This window comes from Nansenia antarctica (genome assembly GCF_963989245.1).
Source record: "Nansenia antarctica genome assembly, chromosome: 5".
In the NCBI taxonomy this organism is placed as follows: Eukaryota; Metazoa; Chordata; class Actinopteri; order Argentiniformes; family Microstomatidae; genus Nansenia; species Nansenia antarctica.
The window spans coordinates 27556840-27576839 of record NC_137690.1 but is presented as its reverse complement, the minus strand read 5'-3'; the positions used below and the strand labels follow the sequence as shown (position 1 = coordinate 27576839).

The following is a 20000-nucleotide window of genomic DNA, read 5'->3' as shown; positions in this document are numbered from 1 at the left end:
TAATGGTTTGTCTGGTCTTTGCTGTTCATTAAGTTGAGTAAGAGTGTGCCCCTTTCATCATCTGCTGTTCGTGAAAACAACAGGCAGGTGATTTTCACAGACCAATAGAATTCAATTGTTTTTCCTGCGTTTACAAAATTGTAATAATAAGTACCTCCCCGTACAGTGATTGAGATTCAAATTAGATATGGCAAGGAAGGCAGTAGTGTTGAATGAATCAAACAAAACAACTGTTTGATGAAGACACTTTGAAACCCTACAATTTGTCGTTTTACAACATTATGGTTGTAGCATAACCAAAGTAAATGGCATGTGTGTGTTCCATATATTTAGTACGCCCTCCACTTCCCCACACACACACACTTCTATTTTGAACATCCAGAACAAAAAAGTTGAAGGCCCCAAGAGCATCATGGTCCGCTAAATCCTTTCCAAGCAGTGGGACTGTTTGTAAAGGGCTCCACCTGCCCTCCGTAACCTGAGTTGAGCAACAGTGTATGCCTGTTACCACAGAGAGGGGTGTTAGGACTCGTTAAGAATATTAAATCTTCTGGCAAATGCAGGTGCATGACTTCTGGTGTCTCCCTCATTTGCATAATGGCAGATAGTCAATGGAAGCCCTTAATGGTCAACTGATGGCACACAGAGATGAGGCAATTGTTTCTCAATCACACTCCTCCCCTCCCGAGAACGTGTCATCATGCCCCCTTCTCAAACAGTCTCTAATTGTATGACTCATTCTGCAACAGACACTCCTAAGAACTGGACTGGACCAGAGTGTGGAACACATTTTGAATACGTATATTAGAGATATATATCCGCTCTTCTTTCCACTCTAGAAACCAAAACTGATTTGATGGAGTTAGATGGTATGTGGAAGTAAGGTTTCCAACATACCACGTTCACCGGCCTAATCATGTGACAGGCTCTGTGATCTCTCCATGAGGGAAGAATGAAGAGGTGAAGTATTCGGGAACTGGACATTCAACTCAGGCCCTCTTCAGAACTAGGCGACATGAAGTGATCTGCACTGACTTGAATGGAAAAGCCTAGAGTGATTTAGGCCTACGTACCTTGCACAATACTCTAGTCTAGCCCCATCGTGTGAGATTTATCATGTTCATCAGCATTGTTTCAGAAAGAGCGTACAAGATTTATTTGGATAAACCTGATTGTTTGAGTTTGACAAGTTAATGTCTATCCAATTAAACCCAAAGGAAACATTTGGCTGGTGTGAGACCGCTCGCAGTGAAGTAACTTTGATCAGAGAACTTCCTGCATGGCTATTTGCTTGTCTGTTCTGCTTGATATACAAATGTCTGTTAACATTGATATTTATCTTGGATGAATGGGGGATAAGTTGTCTGAATGTTTGATTTGGTTTATTTCAATGAAAATACTCACACAGGCTTTTGACCACATATTTGACATAGCAGACCACTCTCACCATGTGCTGAATGGTGAGATAACAATATAATTATTATGGCAGTGGATATCCTTCACAAATGGTCTTTGGTTCATTTATAAGCTGTCATTTATTTACAGAAAGCACATGTTTAACCGTGTGGATTAACTTAATCTACACGGTTTCAGACATCTCCAGTTTACATATAGTGCCTTTATTTTTGCATAGATTATATAAGCACATTTGACTTTTTAGAACAACAGAATAATGTTCATTATGGTGCATTATAGGGAATTCACATTTTCAAGTTGGGGCACATAATGTGCACTGAATGTGCTTTGTGTTTTACCAACTGAGCCAAGCAGAAATGTCTCTAGAACACCAGTTGTTGTGTTGATGTGATACTATTCATCACATGCTGTTTAGCTTGTGGTGTTGATATGTATTGCTAATCTTTGAATCAGCACCACTTTTCAAACCAATAGGACTCCTGAGTATTTATCAAATTAACTCTCTTCAAGATGCTGAATAAGGGTCTTTAACTCACTCATTACCCTCTTTCTTCAAAAACGATTTTATCACAAAATATGAACAACATTTACGCCACCCACATTCAAGAACAACCAATTCTCAAATACAGAGGCCCTATGTATGATCTGAAACTCACTCCTGCCTGATTTAGCTAAAATGTATCCCCATCATTGTTTCAAACATTTTTTAAGAAGCACCTACTGTCCATCATAGCTCTACACCACCAGTAGCATTAGCTTTTTAATCAAGATTTTCTTCTTTTTTTGGTCAAAATTGTATTCTATGGGGTGGGGTGTGTGGGGGGGGGGGGGGACGACGACGACAAACTGTTAGGGTTGGGGGGACTTACTGTCCATACAATTGTTTTAGTTTTTTGAACTGTGTACAAACTGTCTTTTTATTTTTACAAATAAAAAGCTAAACCTAAAAAAGGATAACTCCTTATCCTTATCCTAACTCCTAGGATATGCTAAAGTGTTGAAAGACACTTTCAGGCTATCACTTACTGTGATGTCCGAAACATAAAATGATCCAACAAAAGTATTTTTGAACTCTTGTACCTCTAAAACTTTACCTCACTCATATAAAAATAAACATCCTTTCCACCAAAACGTTATCTTGACTGCAAACTGTCTAAACCACAGCAAAATGTTCTCAATTACCTGTTTACTGCCTTGAGGATGATTCTCCCATTCTGCGGTGTGAGCCTGATGAGGTTTTCACACAGTGAATTTTGGATGAGTGACAAGGTTCTATTGCTGGTACTGAACTGTTAACTGTTTGAAACATCAGTGCCAATATTTTGTCAGGTGTGGAGGCTTCAATGTATGCCAAAACGTTGTTTCCATGGAAACTGGCCAACTAAAATGTAAAAAGCTGTCATAATATGATACAAAATAATTTAGACTAATCCTTGAAATAATTAATGTTACAGCCCCCGGCAGTTCTCCAAACAATCAGTGTGATTGATTAACAAAACCCAAGGAACACATTTGACAGGCCTGTGTTTGCTGAGTTCCAGAATAAAAAAAAGAATACAACTTTTGTCTATAATGAAACAGTGTGTATATTCATATTCAAGTTGGACAATTGATTAAAACAAACAGCTACAGCATTCCATTATGGTTATATTGCTCATTTAATCTGATTGGAGAATGTATACCTAAGTACTTACATACTTCATTTAAATTTAAATAGTTTTGTACCGTAGTTTTTTACTGCTTACTTTGGAAAAAAGTTTAAAAATCAGATTCAAAGCACTGACTTATAGAGGCCCATGGAAAAGTATAGGCACATTTCACATACTATTTGCCAAGTTTTACCCAGTTAAGCCTAATGCAGAGTATTGGTAGCCTAATTATTACTACATTATTAATGACTGAAGAGGTGGAGAAAGCAGCCTGCAGCTATGCAAGATTGTAAAAAGCTTCAGTAAAGAACCTTTAAGGCTCTACGAAACATTTTTGGATTTAAAGAAACATTTCAAACTATTTCAATGTTGTCTTTTCCAGGACACTGGCAAGTGTAGGAAAAGAACTCTCAGATAACTTCCTGAAAGCCCTGGCAGAACGAGAGGAGGCCAACCGCACTGGGAAAATGACTGTGAGTACATTATTACAGCACTCCGATTGCTACGTAATGGGATTCCCCCAAAATATTTCTGCAATTCCATTAGGACGGGAACAAAATCTACACTGTGTCAGGTTGAGTGTAAATGCCCCCCCTCCCAACTCCAATGGAGCCAGCTGCCTGCCCGGGTTCCATCCACCACCCAGTCAGCTCTGTGAGAGCCAACTACCTGTACCTCCCTGCCGAGCCCAGTATAGCAAGACCAGAGCCATGCTTTACCTTGTTATTGTTTCCTGCAACACAGCAACCATATCACAACTAGGTGAATGGATTTAAGGGGGAATATCATTCAAGTTCAATCCTTCATTTAGTCTGTCTGTTTTCCTCATGGTCCTCCAACAGCTTATAATTATAAGTGCACATTTGCTATTGTATACTGTATATATGGGAATGTATTTATATATGTCTTTACCACTGGGTTTACTACCCATGAACCTTCATGAACCGTCACAAGAGTTGGTTTTTTTGTTGTTATTTCCAGTTTTGTTCAGACATTAGTCCCTGATACGAATGCATTAACACAACAAAGGGTCAAGACATTGTACAAATAGACATTGTGAAATGCCTGGGTGCTCCATAGGTTGTCACAATGTTGTCTTTGCAATTACATACATACCGGTAAATCAGATGGATCAAAATGTGTAATGTGTATGTATGTAAGATATCTAAAGATATGCATCAATGTACCCCATATCCTTCAAAAACTGCACCTATTCTCCACTCACATACTCACCAGTGCTAGCTGTTACTTATTTAGTTTTAATAAGCTGTTACTTATGGCTGTTTTAATAAGCTGTTTTAATTGCATGCCACAAAGCATTGTCAATGAGAAAATAAGGGCTTCATCCGTGTTACAGGATATGATTGAACTCTTCACTGTTAATGTTAGACAGTACAAACCCACACTGCAAGATCTACTCAGAAAAGTATTTAACATAGGCTTACATCTGTAAACCAAGCTGCTGTGCAAGCCTGTTGTAAGGCAAACCTGTTTGATTGAATCTGGCCCCAAGATTGCTATTCCTCCTATTCCTATAGTATACTAATTACTACAAATCGGATGTATGGATTTTCATTATCCGAGTCCAGTTTGTTTGGTTACACTAAAAGCAAAGCGGTCTCAAGTTGGTAAGAGCTGTAAGGGGCTGTTTAACAGTGTTTAGTCCTGCTGCTCCTGCTCTCCGCTGTGGCAGTGTGGTGGCTTTAGTCAGGCCCAGCTGTTTGAGTGGGCCTGAAAGGCAGCAGGGGAACCTGTTAGCCGCAGTGATAGATGAGCTTCCCTTCTAGGGGAACCCTTGCTCTCTGTAATGCAACCAGGATGAAAAGGGGGACCTGGGAGAAGATTTAACCTCTAATGTCAGGCTAACTGTTTATTATGACTGCTAGCATTATGTTTCACATCAGCCATGCTCCGGCCCACTCCACATGGTTAGAATACGAGCGCTTTTTGAGAAATGAAATGTGAAATCATAGTCCCAAAAAAAGAAACGAGGGGTAAAAGGGAGGGACTGTGCAAGGTATTGTTCTGCAGGGTCGGCTAGTGGTGGTGATAGGTTTGGAATGAATCACCCCTGGTAAGAGTGAATGAATCACCCCTGGTAAGAGTGAATGAATCACCCCAGGTAAGAGTGAATGAACCACCCCTGGTAAGAGTGAATGAATCACCCCTGGTAAGAGTGAATGAATCACCCCAGGTAAGAGTGAATGAACCACCCCTGGTAAGAGTGAATGAATCACCCCTGGTAAGAGTGAATGAATCACCCCTGGTAAGAGTGAATGAATCACCCCTGGTAAGAGTGAATGAATCACCCCAGGTAAGAGTGAATGAATCACCCCTGGTAAGAGTGAATGAATCACCCCTGGTAAGAGTGAATGAATCACCCCTGGTAAGAGTGAATGAATCACCCCTGGTAAGAGTGAATGCATCACCCCTGGTAAGAGTGAATGAATCACCCCTGGTAAGAGTGAATGAATCACCCCTGGTAAGAGTGAATGAATCACCCCTGGATCCTGGTAAGAGTGCAGAGAAAAAGGAGGGGTCTCATGTTTTGACCTCCCTTTACCTGGCCCTGTGGGATTTGCAATTATAAGATCACATGAGGTGCAGTGAGGGAGCAGAGGCAGAACCACCAGACACAGATTTTTCCCACTGGATGTTGACTGTGTAAACAGTCCCATGCAGAAGCCCCCTTTCTGGCTTTTCAGACCTGCGTTACTGAAGCTGGTATAAAGACTTGGTTACAGCTTGTTCCTTTCACAGATATTCAAAGAAACCACTGTAGCTGACTCTGAAAAAAAAGCTGTGAATCAAGCAGTGTCTAATATACCTCTTCCTGTGTTTAGAAAAGAGAGAGGAAAAAACGATGGAACAAAATATAGTGTTGTGTATCACCAACAATATTATGCTGACATGATCTTTTCCCTCCTTTCTATTTTTTCCCCACTAAAGTGCTTCCTCTGATGAAAAATTGTGCTGGGAAAATGTTTATTTTCCTCCACCCCCTCTCTGTTTAAAATCGAACCCACATTTGAGCACTTAATACCTCTTCTCTTGGAAACTGTTTGAGTAACAGGTAATCTTAATACAGTTTGACGAGGCTTGACCTCTTTGGTATGTTTATGTTACTTAAATGTATTCCAGCCAACATTTACCCATGTGTGGGCATATGCAAGATATAATGTATACTCTTTATAAAGGCCCATACATTCACATTATGAATTATTATAATTTTTTTACCAGCTTTGGAAAATGTAATGTTTTTTAATGGCAATATGTGTTTATGCTTACAACCTTTTACAATATGTTATGCTTACAACCTTTTACAATATTGTTTTACAATGCAAAAATTAGTCGCATGTTTGAATACAAGTTCATACTATTTGGCTACTAAATGGTTAACAGACATCAGCCGCTCTTACACAGGTAAGAGAGTATATCAAACGTCCACGGTTCTGGTTTAACTACTCCCTGAGTCATTATAAAAATAGCCCCCTTATTATAGCTGTCAAATACTCCTGGTATGAATAGAATTTACACCATTTTACTCAATATAATGACCAACGAACCATATCAGGTATAAACCTCTACCTGGCGTGGACTTGTGGATTTGAAATGTGGTAACGTTAAATAGGCTTACACTGGACATTAAATGGTCTATTGACTACTCTGTTTGAGTCTAAATGGTGCCCCCAGTTATTTTCTGCAGTGACCTGTGCTTATTTCCACTATGCTGAATATACACATTAATGTGTGCCTTAAACTAGCAGCTGGCTGTATAAAGGCTTGGCATTACAATGGCTAATAGTGAACTGTTAATGTGATGGAAATAAAGGCTAAAATAGTCACCCCGATACGTCCATGGACTAGCTATTCATCTGCTCTTACACATGGAGTCTCTCATTATGACATGGTGCCACATGGTACAGAGAGTAAACACCATTTGACGAGACCACCTACAGTAACATGGTTGTTCATATACAACCAATATCTTCATTCCCCTGTGCATTTCCCCCTTTCCCTGCACGTGGGAGAAACGGCATAGCATAATGGGATGAAAAACTTCTGTTTGACAGGTTTTTGTTGCTTTGACAAAAGGTAGTTTGTCCAACACAGAGGAGTTCTTTTCTGGGTATTTTTACGATTACATATTGAAGCCTTTGATTCTAGCCCTACTTAAATACTCAGATCCAAAGAGTCGTATGAACCAAGAGTTAGCTGCAACAGGACTGTAGTTACGTCTCTCGGTTTCAACAAAACATGGTTTCTTTTTTTTCTTTTTTTACTTCATGTAGGCCTTCTTTCTCATGTAGGCCTGAAATCCACCTTATGAAAGAGTCCCATTACAAACGTTAATCTTTGATAAGGTTCAATAATAGGACCACCCAGTGGTGTAAGGTATACTGCAAAGCACTCCCTTTGAGCTCTCCTGATGAGCTGTTGAAACACATGGCTCTAGGAGTGCAATGGGAGGAACTTCACCCTGCTCCTTAGGCCTGAGGATCAGCCCCAGTAACACATTCCAGGTCCTCACGTCCCCTCTGCCAATTACCAGGCTTTCCCGCACACTCGAAGGAAAACAGCTCTCATTTTACACTTGTTATTCATTTTTGTTGTATACTTTCTATCTGGGCTACTCTATGGTATAGGCCGACTGCACCATTAGAATCTGGGAGGAAAACGTAGAATATTAAACAGAGTGTTCCATAGACTGGCAATTGTCAAGTCATTGACTCTGACATGCAGGCAGAATAACAGCACATTGTAATGACAGATGTACATGAAACAGTGGTGTAGTCACATTCAGGCCACGTTAGCTGTTGTCTCCATTGAGTCAGATCCGTACAGCATGTCTGTACTGGCATGTGAAATCCCCCTGAAAGGACAGCTCACCGGCTGGTCATCGTTCCTATGCCTAAACTTGTGTCGTCTGTGCTCACAGGGTCTGTCACACAGACTTGCAGGATGTTTTTATCAGGCTGGATGACAAAAGTAACCACAGCAACGCAAAGCATCCCCCAAAAATGCGATTTATTACTTTTTTATGGAATGCATATAGGCTAGCCTAACCCCCTGAAAGATGTCATGTAGTATGTCATTAGAATGCGGTTGCTCAATTCATTATTCTATTGAATGTTCATTTCGGTGACCACTATATAGAAATAGCGTGTAGAGGACCATTTATCTTGTGCTCTTTTTCTCTCCAACTGAAATGTTAGCTAGATTGAATCCAGGCCAATGTCTATATTGTACCTACAGTGTTCACACATTCACTGTTTTGTGAAACCCTGTATGTTCCCGGAATCCAAATCTTAGGCAAACAAGATCATAGAGTAATCAGATATGTAACGCCTTCTCAGTATTTCTATTTCACGTCAGGTTGTTGGCTCTTAAGGCTCTCATTTTCACATTTTGTCCAGCCATGTTTGAATAGTCTGCTATCTTTATTGTGAACTCGCCCCAAACAGTGCAAACCTTACAGACATGGCTAAGCTAATTCATCATGAGGCATTCATCATGAGGCATTCATCATTGTTGTGAAAGTAATGATACAGTTCTACTCAAACCAGTTTGAGAAAATAATAAAAATAGGAAAAGAGGGGAAAAGAAAACATTGGGGGAGATTTATAGTCTTTCAAACGGATGCATAATAGGGCAAATACGTATATTGTATGTCATCATCTTCCCCATTCATCAGCGGGGGGGGTCAACCTTTCATCTTTCTTTCATGCCATGCTCAGCCTTTGAAGTGAGGGTTGAAATTACACCTGTCAGTTAATACACGTTCTGGTCACTCCATCGCTCCATCCCTCCACAAAAGACATTACAAAGATTGATAGTAGACATGGGTCTTAATGAACGGCCCATCTTTCCTTTGTGCGCAGTCTAAACCCCCCTCCCCCTCTTAGTCTACCCCCAGGACAGAGGCTGCGGCCTGGCTGGCCCGGGAACTGAAGGGAGGCCAGAGGCAGCATGCCTTCCAAATTGGGAGCAAAATAATAACTCCACTCAAGTTAACTGTTTTTCTTTTTCTTTTTTTATTGAACACCCGGCCTTTGGGCTGTTTGAACAACTCCCGAGCCTTGCATTATCTTTCTCATCAGCTGAGCTTCTAAAGCCTTCTGCCTGGCCTGCATTGTGCTTTTTCTTCCCTGGCCCTGTTGCGAAAGTCGCTCCGCTGCCAAAAGTCACACACAAACAAAAGGTGCACCTGGGCAGCTTTGGCGTTATTTACACTGGGTAAGAAGTTACGTTTTTCTTTTTTTTTCTTTTTTTTATCAAATCCAGGTCACACCTGCACAAGATGCCGGAGGGTGTCCATTGTTGGAGGTACACATCTGAAATTGAAGGTGTCCCTCTACCCATCCCCCTTTCCTTTTTTGTTTGCAGTGTTTGTGGGGGTATTGGCTAATGTCAGTTGCATCTAACTCACCCAAATGCTGCCACTGAAAAAAATAATCCTGTTTCAGTTATAACTTTAAGAAGTAGTTAACCAATGACTTACTTCATTGGTTTTGGTTGTATACAGTTTCAGCATATCCATGTTAACAATGCAACAACTGCACATTGTCAAGTCAATTCAAAGTGTATTGGTCATATGCACAGGATACAGATTAAACTAAACTTTACAATGACATGCTTAGTTTGCAAGCTTCCTATCAACAGTGCTTTGAGAAAGCTTTGTTGGTGATTCCACTACTCTTTTTAACTATGAAGTTGTTGTGATTGCGTGTTGTTCTGGTCAGTATAAAACATAAACATAAAGCAGAGGACACATGTTTATTTGATCTATTGTGTATCTGGCATTGAACAATGACGTCATTGCCTGTAAGTAGTCATTTAGCGTTCATCCAGTGCATGCCTGGTTCAACATACAAACCAAACATTTTAATGGAGCATTATGAACAATGTAAGCCAGCCTTTTAGAAGCAAGGTGTGTGCAAGAATACCAGAAATCCGCTTTGCTGCCAAAACAGCATGTCAAAGTGTTTCAGGTAATGATTAGCCTACTTGTAGGCGCTACAGAACACCTTTAGTTTCTTCTTGAAGCGTAGTTTGTCCACAAAGTTATAGAATAGACTCCAGTTGTACTAGTTTGACGAATGGTAGGCTGTATTGTTGAGCATTGTGTTAGTATGGCATATTATTTCAGTATTTACTTAAAGTACAGATTTTAGAGTTGCAAGATTATTCTATTGTGTCTGTCATTAGCCTATTGCACCACTGTTTTGTGAGCCTTGCATGAAGTAAAACAACATAGAGCTCAGATGGCCTTGAAGACAAAAGATTGATTTACTGATATGTTCATTAAATGTTACTGAATCTATTCTCCTTCATGACTAATGAACTTTCAATTACCCACAAATACATAATGTACCCTGAAAGTAAATATTCACGGCCAGCAAGATTAAGAGTGATGGGAAAATGGTTAGGCTTCTTTCTTAATTTTTCAAGCCGTGAAGTTTTTTGGCTGTGAAATGGAAATTAATCATTAAAACAGAGCACCTGGCAAACTCTGCCTCACCATAACGTGTATGAGTATATCCACTCTTGGCCCAATCCCAAGCAACAAAAGTATCACTATGGCAGTCAGTTTGTTTTGCGGGTACTAAGGAAGCAACTGCATGCTGTCAGGTTTCATGAGTTAGAAAACATGTTCTTTCTCCAAGTTTATTGTCATTGAGAAATGATTCCATCATAACTTATTGTATTACAATACATGAGGAATCACACACATAGGCTTACACGCACACACGTACACACACACACACACACACACACACACACACACACACACACACACACACACACACATACACACACACACACACACACACACACACAAACACACACACACACACACACACACACACACACACACACACACACACACAGACAGATATCATGATTAACACTCATTGGATTAGGTTTACATTCATTTTCTTCTTCTTTTTTTTTTTATCAATGTGGCTGTTGGAGATTTTGTCAGCCTCCCACCCCTTTCAGGCCAGTCATTCAGGCGGTTGGCTTCTGCTGCGTGTCCATCGCCCAGGGGGACTTCCTGTACAAAGGAAGTGTTTGTCTTTGGTCTCTGGACCCAGTGAGTCCTGTATTGATAAGCCCCTGTCGCGTATAGATAATAAGGTGGTCAGTCATGCAGCCCAGAGATCAAGTTTAGCATTGAAATTAAAGAGGAATTCCCAGCCCTATTGCATTACAGTCTGTGTGTGTGTCCTCGCTGCCCAGGCCTTTGTCCTTGTCATGGGCAGTAAAAATAACAATAGCAAGTTGATTTCAAAGCATCAGGCCAAGGTGGATGGCCTTAGAAAGCAAAGTCCTGCAGAGCTATCGTATGACCTTCACTTGAATGGTGTTGCAGAGTTGAGAAGAGGTAGGGATATGGCCCCACCAGTTTGCAACCATCTTTCAAGTAGACAAAGAGGACTTTTTCTAAAGAGAATTGACCGTTGTGACGTGTGATGATTTAAAGATGTCCATTATTTTCTCTAGATTTTAAATGAAATTCAGACAGCTAGAGAGTTTAATGGTGTTGATTTATGGTTCTTATTTTGCGTGAGCAGACTTTCTGAGTAGTGTGATATTACTTGGGCTCGACCCATTCACTCGCTTCATTTTCTCACACTTGCAGCACTAGTAGAAAGCCATAACATTTTATGGTGAAATATTATTCTTGGCTGATTACTAGACATGGATTTCATGGGTAGTGTCTATGTCTATAAAAAGAAAAAGGATAGCCAAATCATTATGTATTGTGTTGGCCCAACATGCACATATTGCAGCTGTGCCCTCTTCCAGAATGTGCCACATCTGCTGTGGAGGCATTTAGAGAAAAAAAAAAATCAAAAGATGAAAAAGACCACAAGTAATATTTCATTGTTTTCGAAGTACCATTTAGAAATTCTTCACAAATAGAACTGGATCTTTCCACAAGCTGTGCATATTTGAAATTATTTCTCAAAGTTTCATCTTGAAGGCCCAGCTGCCATTAATGGCTGATACTGAGATTTTTCCCATGTCATATTTCCCCCAAATGAAAGCGTAATAAATGTAAGATTCAAGCTACTGGAATTACAAACAGCGGGTCTCCAGAGAACGTATTTGGAAAGTTGTCAGCTTTCAGCTTGAATGCGAATGAAACGCTTGTTCCCCAGGAAACCAAAGCCCATAGGATCTGGCCTGCTCCATCGTAGCATGCGAGTGGCACCACTTGCCTCTTTTCTTCCACCACTGACACTGAGTGCCTGGAAGTGCCCTTCTTTAATGATTTCCTCTGCTCCGCCCTCTAATGAACAGCTGCAGGAACGCCGAGAAATCATCTCAAATATGTAGCCTCTGGACCATTTTCAGAGCAGATGAAAAGGGAAACAGTTAATCTCATCTCTCAAACCCCAGTCTCAGTTTTTCACAGATTCTTTGAATACATTCGGAACACATTTGGATTTGTGGACTGACACCAGCAAAACATCTATCATCTGGATTTACTCTCGGGGAGATGGGGAGTTGCAATAAGCTTTGTACTTTGTATCAAAGGAACGATTCCATTAAGTGGAGGCCATCTGGGAGCCCGGGGACTTTATAAAGTACAATTGTTCTGTTCCGCTGTTCTAAGGGGCTCTCGTTTTGGCTGCTGTCAGAGATTTACAAGGAGGGAGATGATTGTAGAGATTTTTCTATTTTCTTTAGGTATTAAGATTGATCTCTTGTGCATTGTTCCTAGTAATACTCCTTTAAGTAACAGGCAAGAGAGGTTTCCTACTACATCAGAGGAACTTACTGAAAGGAGCAGACCACAGTGACCTCTCTGTCACAGTGCCTCACCCACAGTTTTGTAAAGCTAGCTCTGCTCTGACACCAAGTGCCAGTGCCCATGACAGTGAAGATGTGTGAATGTGCGTCTACATGTCTCTGCTCACATGCCAGCGGGTGTTGTCACTCAGTCACTGATTTTGTCTTCTGCAGAGTCTCACAGTGTGAAATGTCTCACCCTGAGCCAGATAATGTGGCCCTCATTTTAAGACCCTGGTCACCTGATACGTTATGTAATCCACAGCCTACTGGTGTGGATAGGGATTCACAAGGTTTAGCCTTATCTTAACTCTTAACATAAATGGCTCCCTTTGTCCTCCCTGACATCTAAATTACTTAAACAACTGGAGAGCGCCTGTCAGGGGAGTCTATTGGGCTATGAATCAACTATTCTGAGAGAATGATGTCATAGCACTTAGTGGGATTGGCAAATTATTCTTTTTTTTTTTATCATCATGAAATTCCTGACCAACATGATAATTTCCATGATAAAGACAAGGAGAAAATCGAGTGAGCGAAGAACATACCACTGTCTAGGTGGTCCAAACCTGTCTCTCGCTATTTCTGATGGACACAAGTTCTTTTAGGTTTTGAAGTTTCCCTTTGCCCTCTTGAAGACATCAGCACCATCCTGTGTGCTGTGGAGGTTGGGTCGAGGTCAGCCGTTGCTCTTATCAAACATTATTTACATCATTTTCCCTTTGCATTCCTTTAATCCATAGCCACTTGATAGCCTCAGAGTGCACCTGCTTATCTGCCCCGGCCATGGAATCTTGTCTCATCCGCTCACCGACATCATGATGTTGTTATTCCTGCAACTCCCATCCGCAGCTATCATTTGTCAAGATGACACATGGCACATGTGCTCGCTTACGTGTAAGGAACCATTTAACCTCAGTGTTAAAAAGTACAGAGGCTCCTCACTCTTCCCACCGAGGAATGTACACCTGCCATGTTTTGGAGGCTGTATGCTTGGCTGTTGAAGTTGGAAATCAACACTGTGTTGTCTGTACAGTATGTAAAGACTGAGAATGTGATTTGTCCACTTTTAAGCACAGGGGCAATACAGCAAAAAGTAAGGTGTGCACAGGCCTCACACCTAGCAGCTAAAGTATGTGGTTGTTGTCATGGTAAAAGATTAGAGTTCCAAGAAAACAAATTCCTTGTGATCTGTCATGCTCTAAGGCAAATTGAGAGTGGTAGAGACAGAGAGTAAAGGAAAGAAAACTCATACCGGACCATATGAGTGATGAATTGGATTAAACTGGAGTTTGAAAGGCCTGCTTTGCCAAAAAAAACATCTTGCCAAGGGGGAAAAAGCAGAGGTACTTAATTGATATTGTGAAATGTAAACTGAAATGGACCACCATGTTGCTGAAGTTTGGCAGATGTGTTGTGTCGGCAAATGTTACAGGTGGAACTGCACCAAGAGCAAAATACCACTGGTGTCAACAGATCAGGCAGCCCTGCTGATTTCTCATTCATTAGATAATGTAATGTTTGTCGGGCCCACAGGAATTAACTCATTTAATTCCTTGTGCTTCAATACATTTTCATGGCATTTTCAGTCCAGGCTTCTTTGATTAGCCATTTCAAGTTAGAACTCCAGCTCTTTGCCTTCAAAATGAAGTGATTTGAACTTGGTGCATGTTAACATTTTGAGGTATGGAAACTAGATAAATATCATGAAATGACAGTTGTTAAATCAAGCCTTGGCCCAGCACTAGAGAGGAGGCTTAATCAGGCAAGGGTCCAGTGATCCAGTACAGGTATTTAGACATTCCTCAAAGCCAAATGCCAAAAGATCAACTAGAAATGGCCATGTTGCCACTAACTCAGTTCTCTAAATAACTCACATTTGACTTAGCCAGCTAAATGATTGAATATTGATCCTGCTTTGTTAGATCTAGATCTGTAGTGGACTGGAATACTGTAGCTACGCATAAGTGGTCAAAGACCGGTTACTGGATCTGGGAAGCTTACGCTCACGCACTCTTAGCAACACATGGAGCACATTCTTTGGAATCTTCTTTGTTTTATCACTAGACACTGGCCTGCGTGGCTGACTGTGTATTATCCCACCTGAGTAAATACTGCACGGCATCTCTCCCACTTAGGTCAGTGCACATGTCTTCCAGAGGCTGTCTCTCCCAATCTCTAACCCAATAACAGAGCCTCAGCACTCCCTGCCATCTGAGCGGAAGTCAAAGTATGCATGTTTTTGATTCATATCTTGGCACACCAGCTGCGTACCACCAAGTTTCATATAATGTATGACCATACTGTATGTAGTTTCATATAATGTATGGCCAAACTGTCTCTCTGGTTTGGTTAATTGTTGACATAGTTCCAACTATACGCCAACGAAAATTGAGCTCATAGTTTAACTTCCAGTTTCTGAAATTAAGACACGCTGAATTCTCTGCATATTTTCATCTCATAGTAATGTAGGAAAAACAGGTGTACAAGGAGCTTGCCAGATATGGAGATGGTTTGAAATAGACTTGTGCCGATTGCCAAAAACTAGTAGTATTGACTATATGTTTGGGGAATGTTTTTAACATTTTTCCAAAGTAAAAAAAAAGAAGAAAAAGTTTGCAGTCAATTGAAAAGTCTCTACCTGACAGGTGACACCTACATCCCCTACAGCTGGGTAGTAATGCTGTAATTACTCTAGTTACAGTGAGCTGTGTGCTTTGTAACAGCCCTTATTTCACTTGTGTAACAGAAAATGCTCAAGTCCCATACTTCTGTAGGCAATTACACATTGATTACAGTACTAATGTTAATATAATGTTGTCATTAGAGTCATTACTGAGACTACACAGGTATATGGGCAACTCAAAAGTAAACACACTGGGCTCTCTGACTAATGGTTTTCTAGCTCTTTATGTTAGCTACATCAGCCTAAGGAGCTTGTCATTGCATCAGCACTCAATACAGGGTGTTTGCAATGTGTTGCAACAAGTGTTGTTTTATATAAGCTCTAGTATATTTGCATTATAGGAGGTGTCACGATTAGGACTGATAAGCGTATTTGTTTTATTGACCTCTATAGCAAGGCAAAAACACAAGATTAAGAATGTACACACCCACACACCCCAAAGACAATAGATAACATATTCATAATACAAGAGTGGCCAACTTGTACTGTATGACCTATATGTCTGATAGTAACCTCTTAAGATGTGTTTGTATAATGTGGCTTAGGGTGGATTGATAGTGGGATAGAATCTTACTTTGAGATTGAGGTTATAATCACACATTTCTGTTAGTTTGCCGGTTGGCTTCTGAAAGAATAAAGTAATATACATGCTGTATAATAATGAGATGTTAATGAGTAATTATATCAGGAATAGTATCTATCATATTAGCTGTCTTGTTTGCACAAGCACAAGATACCCCAAAACTGTCCATCTGTATATTTGGCCTGCGTTACTCAGAACAAAAACCTCTGTGTGATCCATATACTGAAACAATCTCTTGAAAGTGATACTTCATACCTTGAATACACCTCAGGACCACCACTGAGCTAACTGAGTGACTTGCTTCATTCTGTGAGCCATAGGACAGACATGAGAAATGACCGTTGTATTCCCTCTGTGGGTTCCAGGGAACAATCAGGCTGGAGCAGGTTCCACACACATCAAAGGCCCGCTAAAGACAATGATGTCCAAACCTCTGATGGTGACTTGAAATAATGGGAGCGATCTCATTTCATGTCAGCACTAATAAGAGCCCAGATGTGATACCAAACCATTAATCACACCAGGAGAAAGGGACAGCCTTTGAGCCTTTGGTTACAGTGTTGGTTACTGCTTATGCCCCCCTGTTATCCATAGTTACTTCCTTTTAAATGTAGGCTACTTTAGTTTTTTTTCTTCTAGCATTCCTTTAACCCCCCCCTCTCTCTCTCTCTCTCTCTCTCTCTCTCTCTCTCTCTCTCTCTCTCTCTCTCTCTCCACATCACATACTGTATCCACCCTGTCCCTATTTCTCTGGTTGTATGTCATCACTTCTCACTTGACTTTTATTTATCAGCTTTGTGTTTCCAGCCGCCATCTGGCACGGCTGATATCACAGAGGGGAACTGGTTGTAATATGGATCGCCCTTCATTTATCTTCTCCCCCTGACAAAAAATCAGCTCATCTTGCTTTTAGAAGAGAGGGAAAAAAGCAGAGATGATATCAGTTGGTGGAGAATGGAAAAGAGTGTCAAGATAAACATGTTTTTCGCTTTTGAAGTAATTGAGTCTTGCCCGTAGACAGTGTTAGACAGTGTCGTCTTAGGCTGTAAACCCCTTTTTAGCTCTTTTTTTTCGGACTGCACAAGGCCCAGATCAAAGGAAATCGCTGTCTCTATTATTCTTTTCCTCTCTCAGGGCTGAACTGAAGTGCATTTCATGGTTTAGAAAACATAGTAAAAACACTGTGAATTCCTTGTGCCGCAACGCAAAAGCCACGGCTTCTGGGATCTCATGGCAAGCCCAAAAGGGAGCTTCTCAGTGGAGCTGCAGGCCAACTAAAACAGAATCATGTTTGAACACCTATTTCCACTGGGAGGGAAAAAGAGCTCCGAAGCTTTAATCAGGATCTTAAAACAGTCGAGCCTTTGATAAAGACTGCTCTGTACATTTATCTTACTACTCTGAAGGGTACACTGGCTTATGTCATCCACTTTGATCCTACTTTTGGGAACATGGTGTAGGACATATCTCTTCTGGAGAGCTGCCGCCGATAACATTGGTCAGCTTGTGATGTAGTGCAGTAAAAACTGGAGCCCTGACAGCCCCCCCTCCCCCTGTGTGTGTGTGTGTGTGTGTGTGTGTGTGTGTGTGTGTGTGTGTGTGTGTGTGTGTGTGTCTCTTTTTTTCCATTATGGAAACAAGAGTGCCACTAATTTTCCATGCACTGTCATAAACATCAACTCCTAGCTGAAAAGGAGTGGTGATAGGGCATTGCCCAACAAAGTGCCGGGGCAGCAGTATTTAACTTGGACGTGTTCTTGGGGATGAGGCCAAACCCAGCAGCAGGCCTCTTGGCAGGTGTCATGGATGAACGCGTTACAATAACGCTGATAGGAACTGCCCTGGACCTTAGGGTTTATTTGACGCTTCAGACTTTAGGCTGCAAACAACAATGCTTAAACAACACTGAGGCATTTACTCGCCGTGAACTGATTTCAAACACGCTGCGAGTTGGTTTGTAGTTTGGCTTAACATTTTTATTTTTATCAATGGCTAGCATGCTTTTAGGGGATCAACATCAAGACCAGGACTTGTTCTTAACGAAGGAAGCAGAGTGAGGGAGACAATGGGGAATATTGAGAATTCCTCAGCGTCTCATTAGGCAGGACCAGGATTAGCAACGACTTCCTGTTTGTGATTAGAACAGACCAGGCCGGCCTGTGATGTGGGCATTAAAATAAGACGGTCACCCTTGAAAGGTTACCTCAAACAAGCCAGCCACGGGGGGCATGTTTTCTTTCCCGTGACACATCGAGCTGCCACTTAATGTGACCTAACCCCCCCCCACCACCATTAGGCCTGCATGTCAGATCATAAACTGATACTTAAAAAAAAGGGCTTGCAAAGGGAAATTTACGATAATGGGTTGTAAAATAACTTTCAAATTACAGGGAGTGGAGGAGCTCTGGTTTGTGTCACAACCGACGGTCATTACAGTGACCGTCTTTAATGGCTACAGGTGTGAGGTTTTTGGTAAATATCTCTGTGGCACTTGACCCCATTATCACTGGCCATTAGCCATGCCAGCTCAACACGCTCTGCCTCACTTCATTTATTTATGACCACCTTGATCTGGGCAATTTGTCAGTCAAATTGTGAGGAATTCCACCTGTAATGGCTACGAAATGACATGACTGTAGAACAACAGTGTTGAAAAGTTCATTCTCTTACCTTACTTCTGTATGATTTATAATGATACGGGTAAATCAATATGTATCGTTAAAGCAGGACGAAAGGTTAGGCTACATGTTCTATATAATATTGGACATTTTAGTTAGGGGCCTTAAAAAAAACACATGTCCAGAGTAGCCTATGAGTTCATCCTTACAGCATTTCGAGTTAATGTGCAGTAATTCACATGAAGGATCACTCCTCAAACAAAGCTTAGACCGAGGTCTTTTTCCAACTCACACACAGTTGTATGCTTAACATTAATTGTTTGATTTACACAGGGTAAACAAGGTGCACCCCACAACATTGATTGGTTTCAGAGAAAGCTTGACAATATTACGGAATTGTTTTCACTGGAACTTAAGCCCATGTTAAGAGTGTGTATTCATCCAGGCATCTAACGTTTTAACCCTTGCCCAGAGTAAACACAACTAATAAGAGGTTCTCCAAATAAACATATCCCATTGCATAAAGGATGCAGGAGAGAAACCACAATACTAGTCCTGATGATGACCTTTAACTAGTGCAATGCTGCCACTAAACACAAGCATAAACAAGCGTCTTGGTAGAATAGCAATGCAAAGAAATGACCATGGCACTAAAACAAGTATAATGCATTCTACAGGCATGTATGAGGGCTTATAATGTCTTATTTGTCAATTCATAGTATATTATGTTTTTGTACGATGCTGTAGTAGTTCAGGATGTTTATGACAAGTTATGCTGTGCATTAGGACCGTAGTGTAATGCATTGTGTCTGTTCTATGTAAAGTCCTTAATGACATTTTCATAGAGACTCGAGGTGGATTTCAACTGGCATTAGATGTTCTAAAAACACTAAAAAGTTTGCATGCATTCACATTATCCTGCACACCCCTTTGAATTGGAGGCTCATTGAAATGGTTGGCATTCTTTGCACTTTCTCTTGGACATGTTTGGACCATAACAAACAGGCTGTGAAAGCTTCTGTCAACGGTCGAAAATGTCTAATAATTTGGAGAGAGTTTGCTTCAGGTCAAGAGAATTAACCTCAAGTGGTGTGTGTGGCTAAAGTTGGATAAGAGTCAGACAAGAAGCATGATAGTCAGGTCTTTCAAGATTTATTCTAGGGCCCTCCCACTCTTAAAAACACACTTCAGTTAATTTTGTGTGTCATTCTTGGTATGTGTAAGATTTCCTCCTCTCCCAACCA

General features: G+C 40.9%; 1 protein-coding gene across 1 annotated transcript in view; it reads left to right on the top strand.

Moving 5' to 3' along the window:
* cfap299 (cilia and flagella associated protein 299) overlaps positions 1-20000 on the top strand; it is a gene marked incomplete at its 5' end in the record, with an annotated part of 81099 nt that overhangs the window by 22331 nt on the left and 38768 nt on the right. Inside the window, one exon of the mRNA XM_080532836.1 lies at positions 3448-3538. Within this exon, the coding sequence (XP_080388962.1) occupies positions 3448-3538 (91 nt within the window). The remainder of the gene's footprint in view (positions 1-3447; positions 3539-20000) is intronic.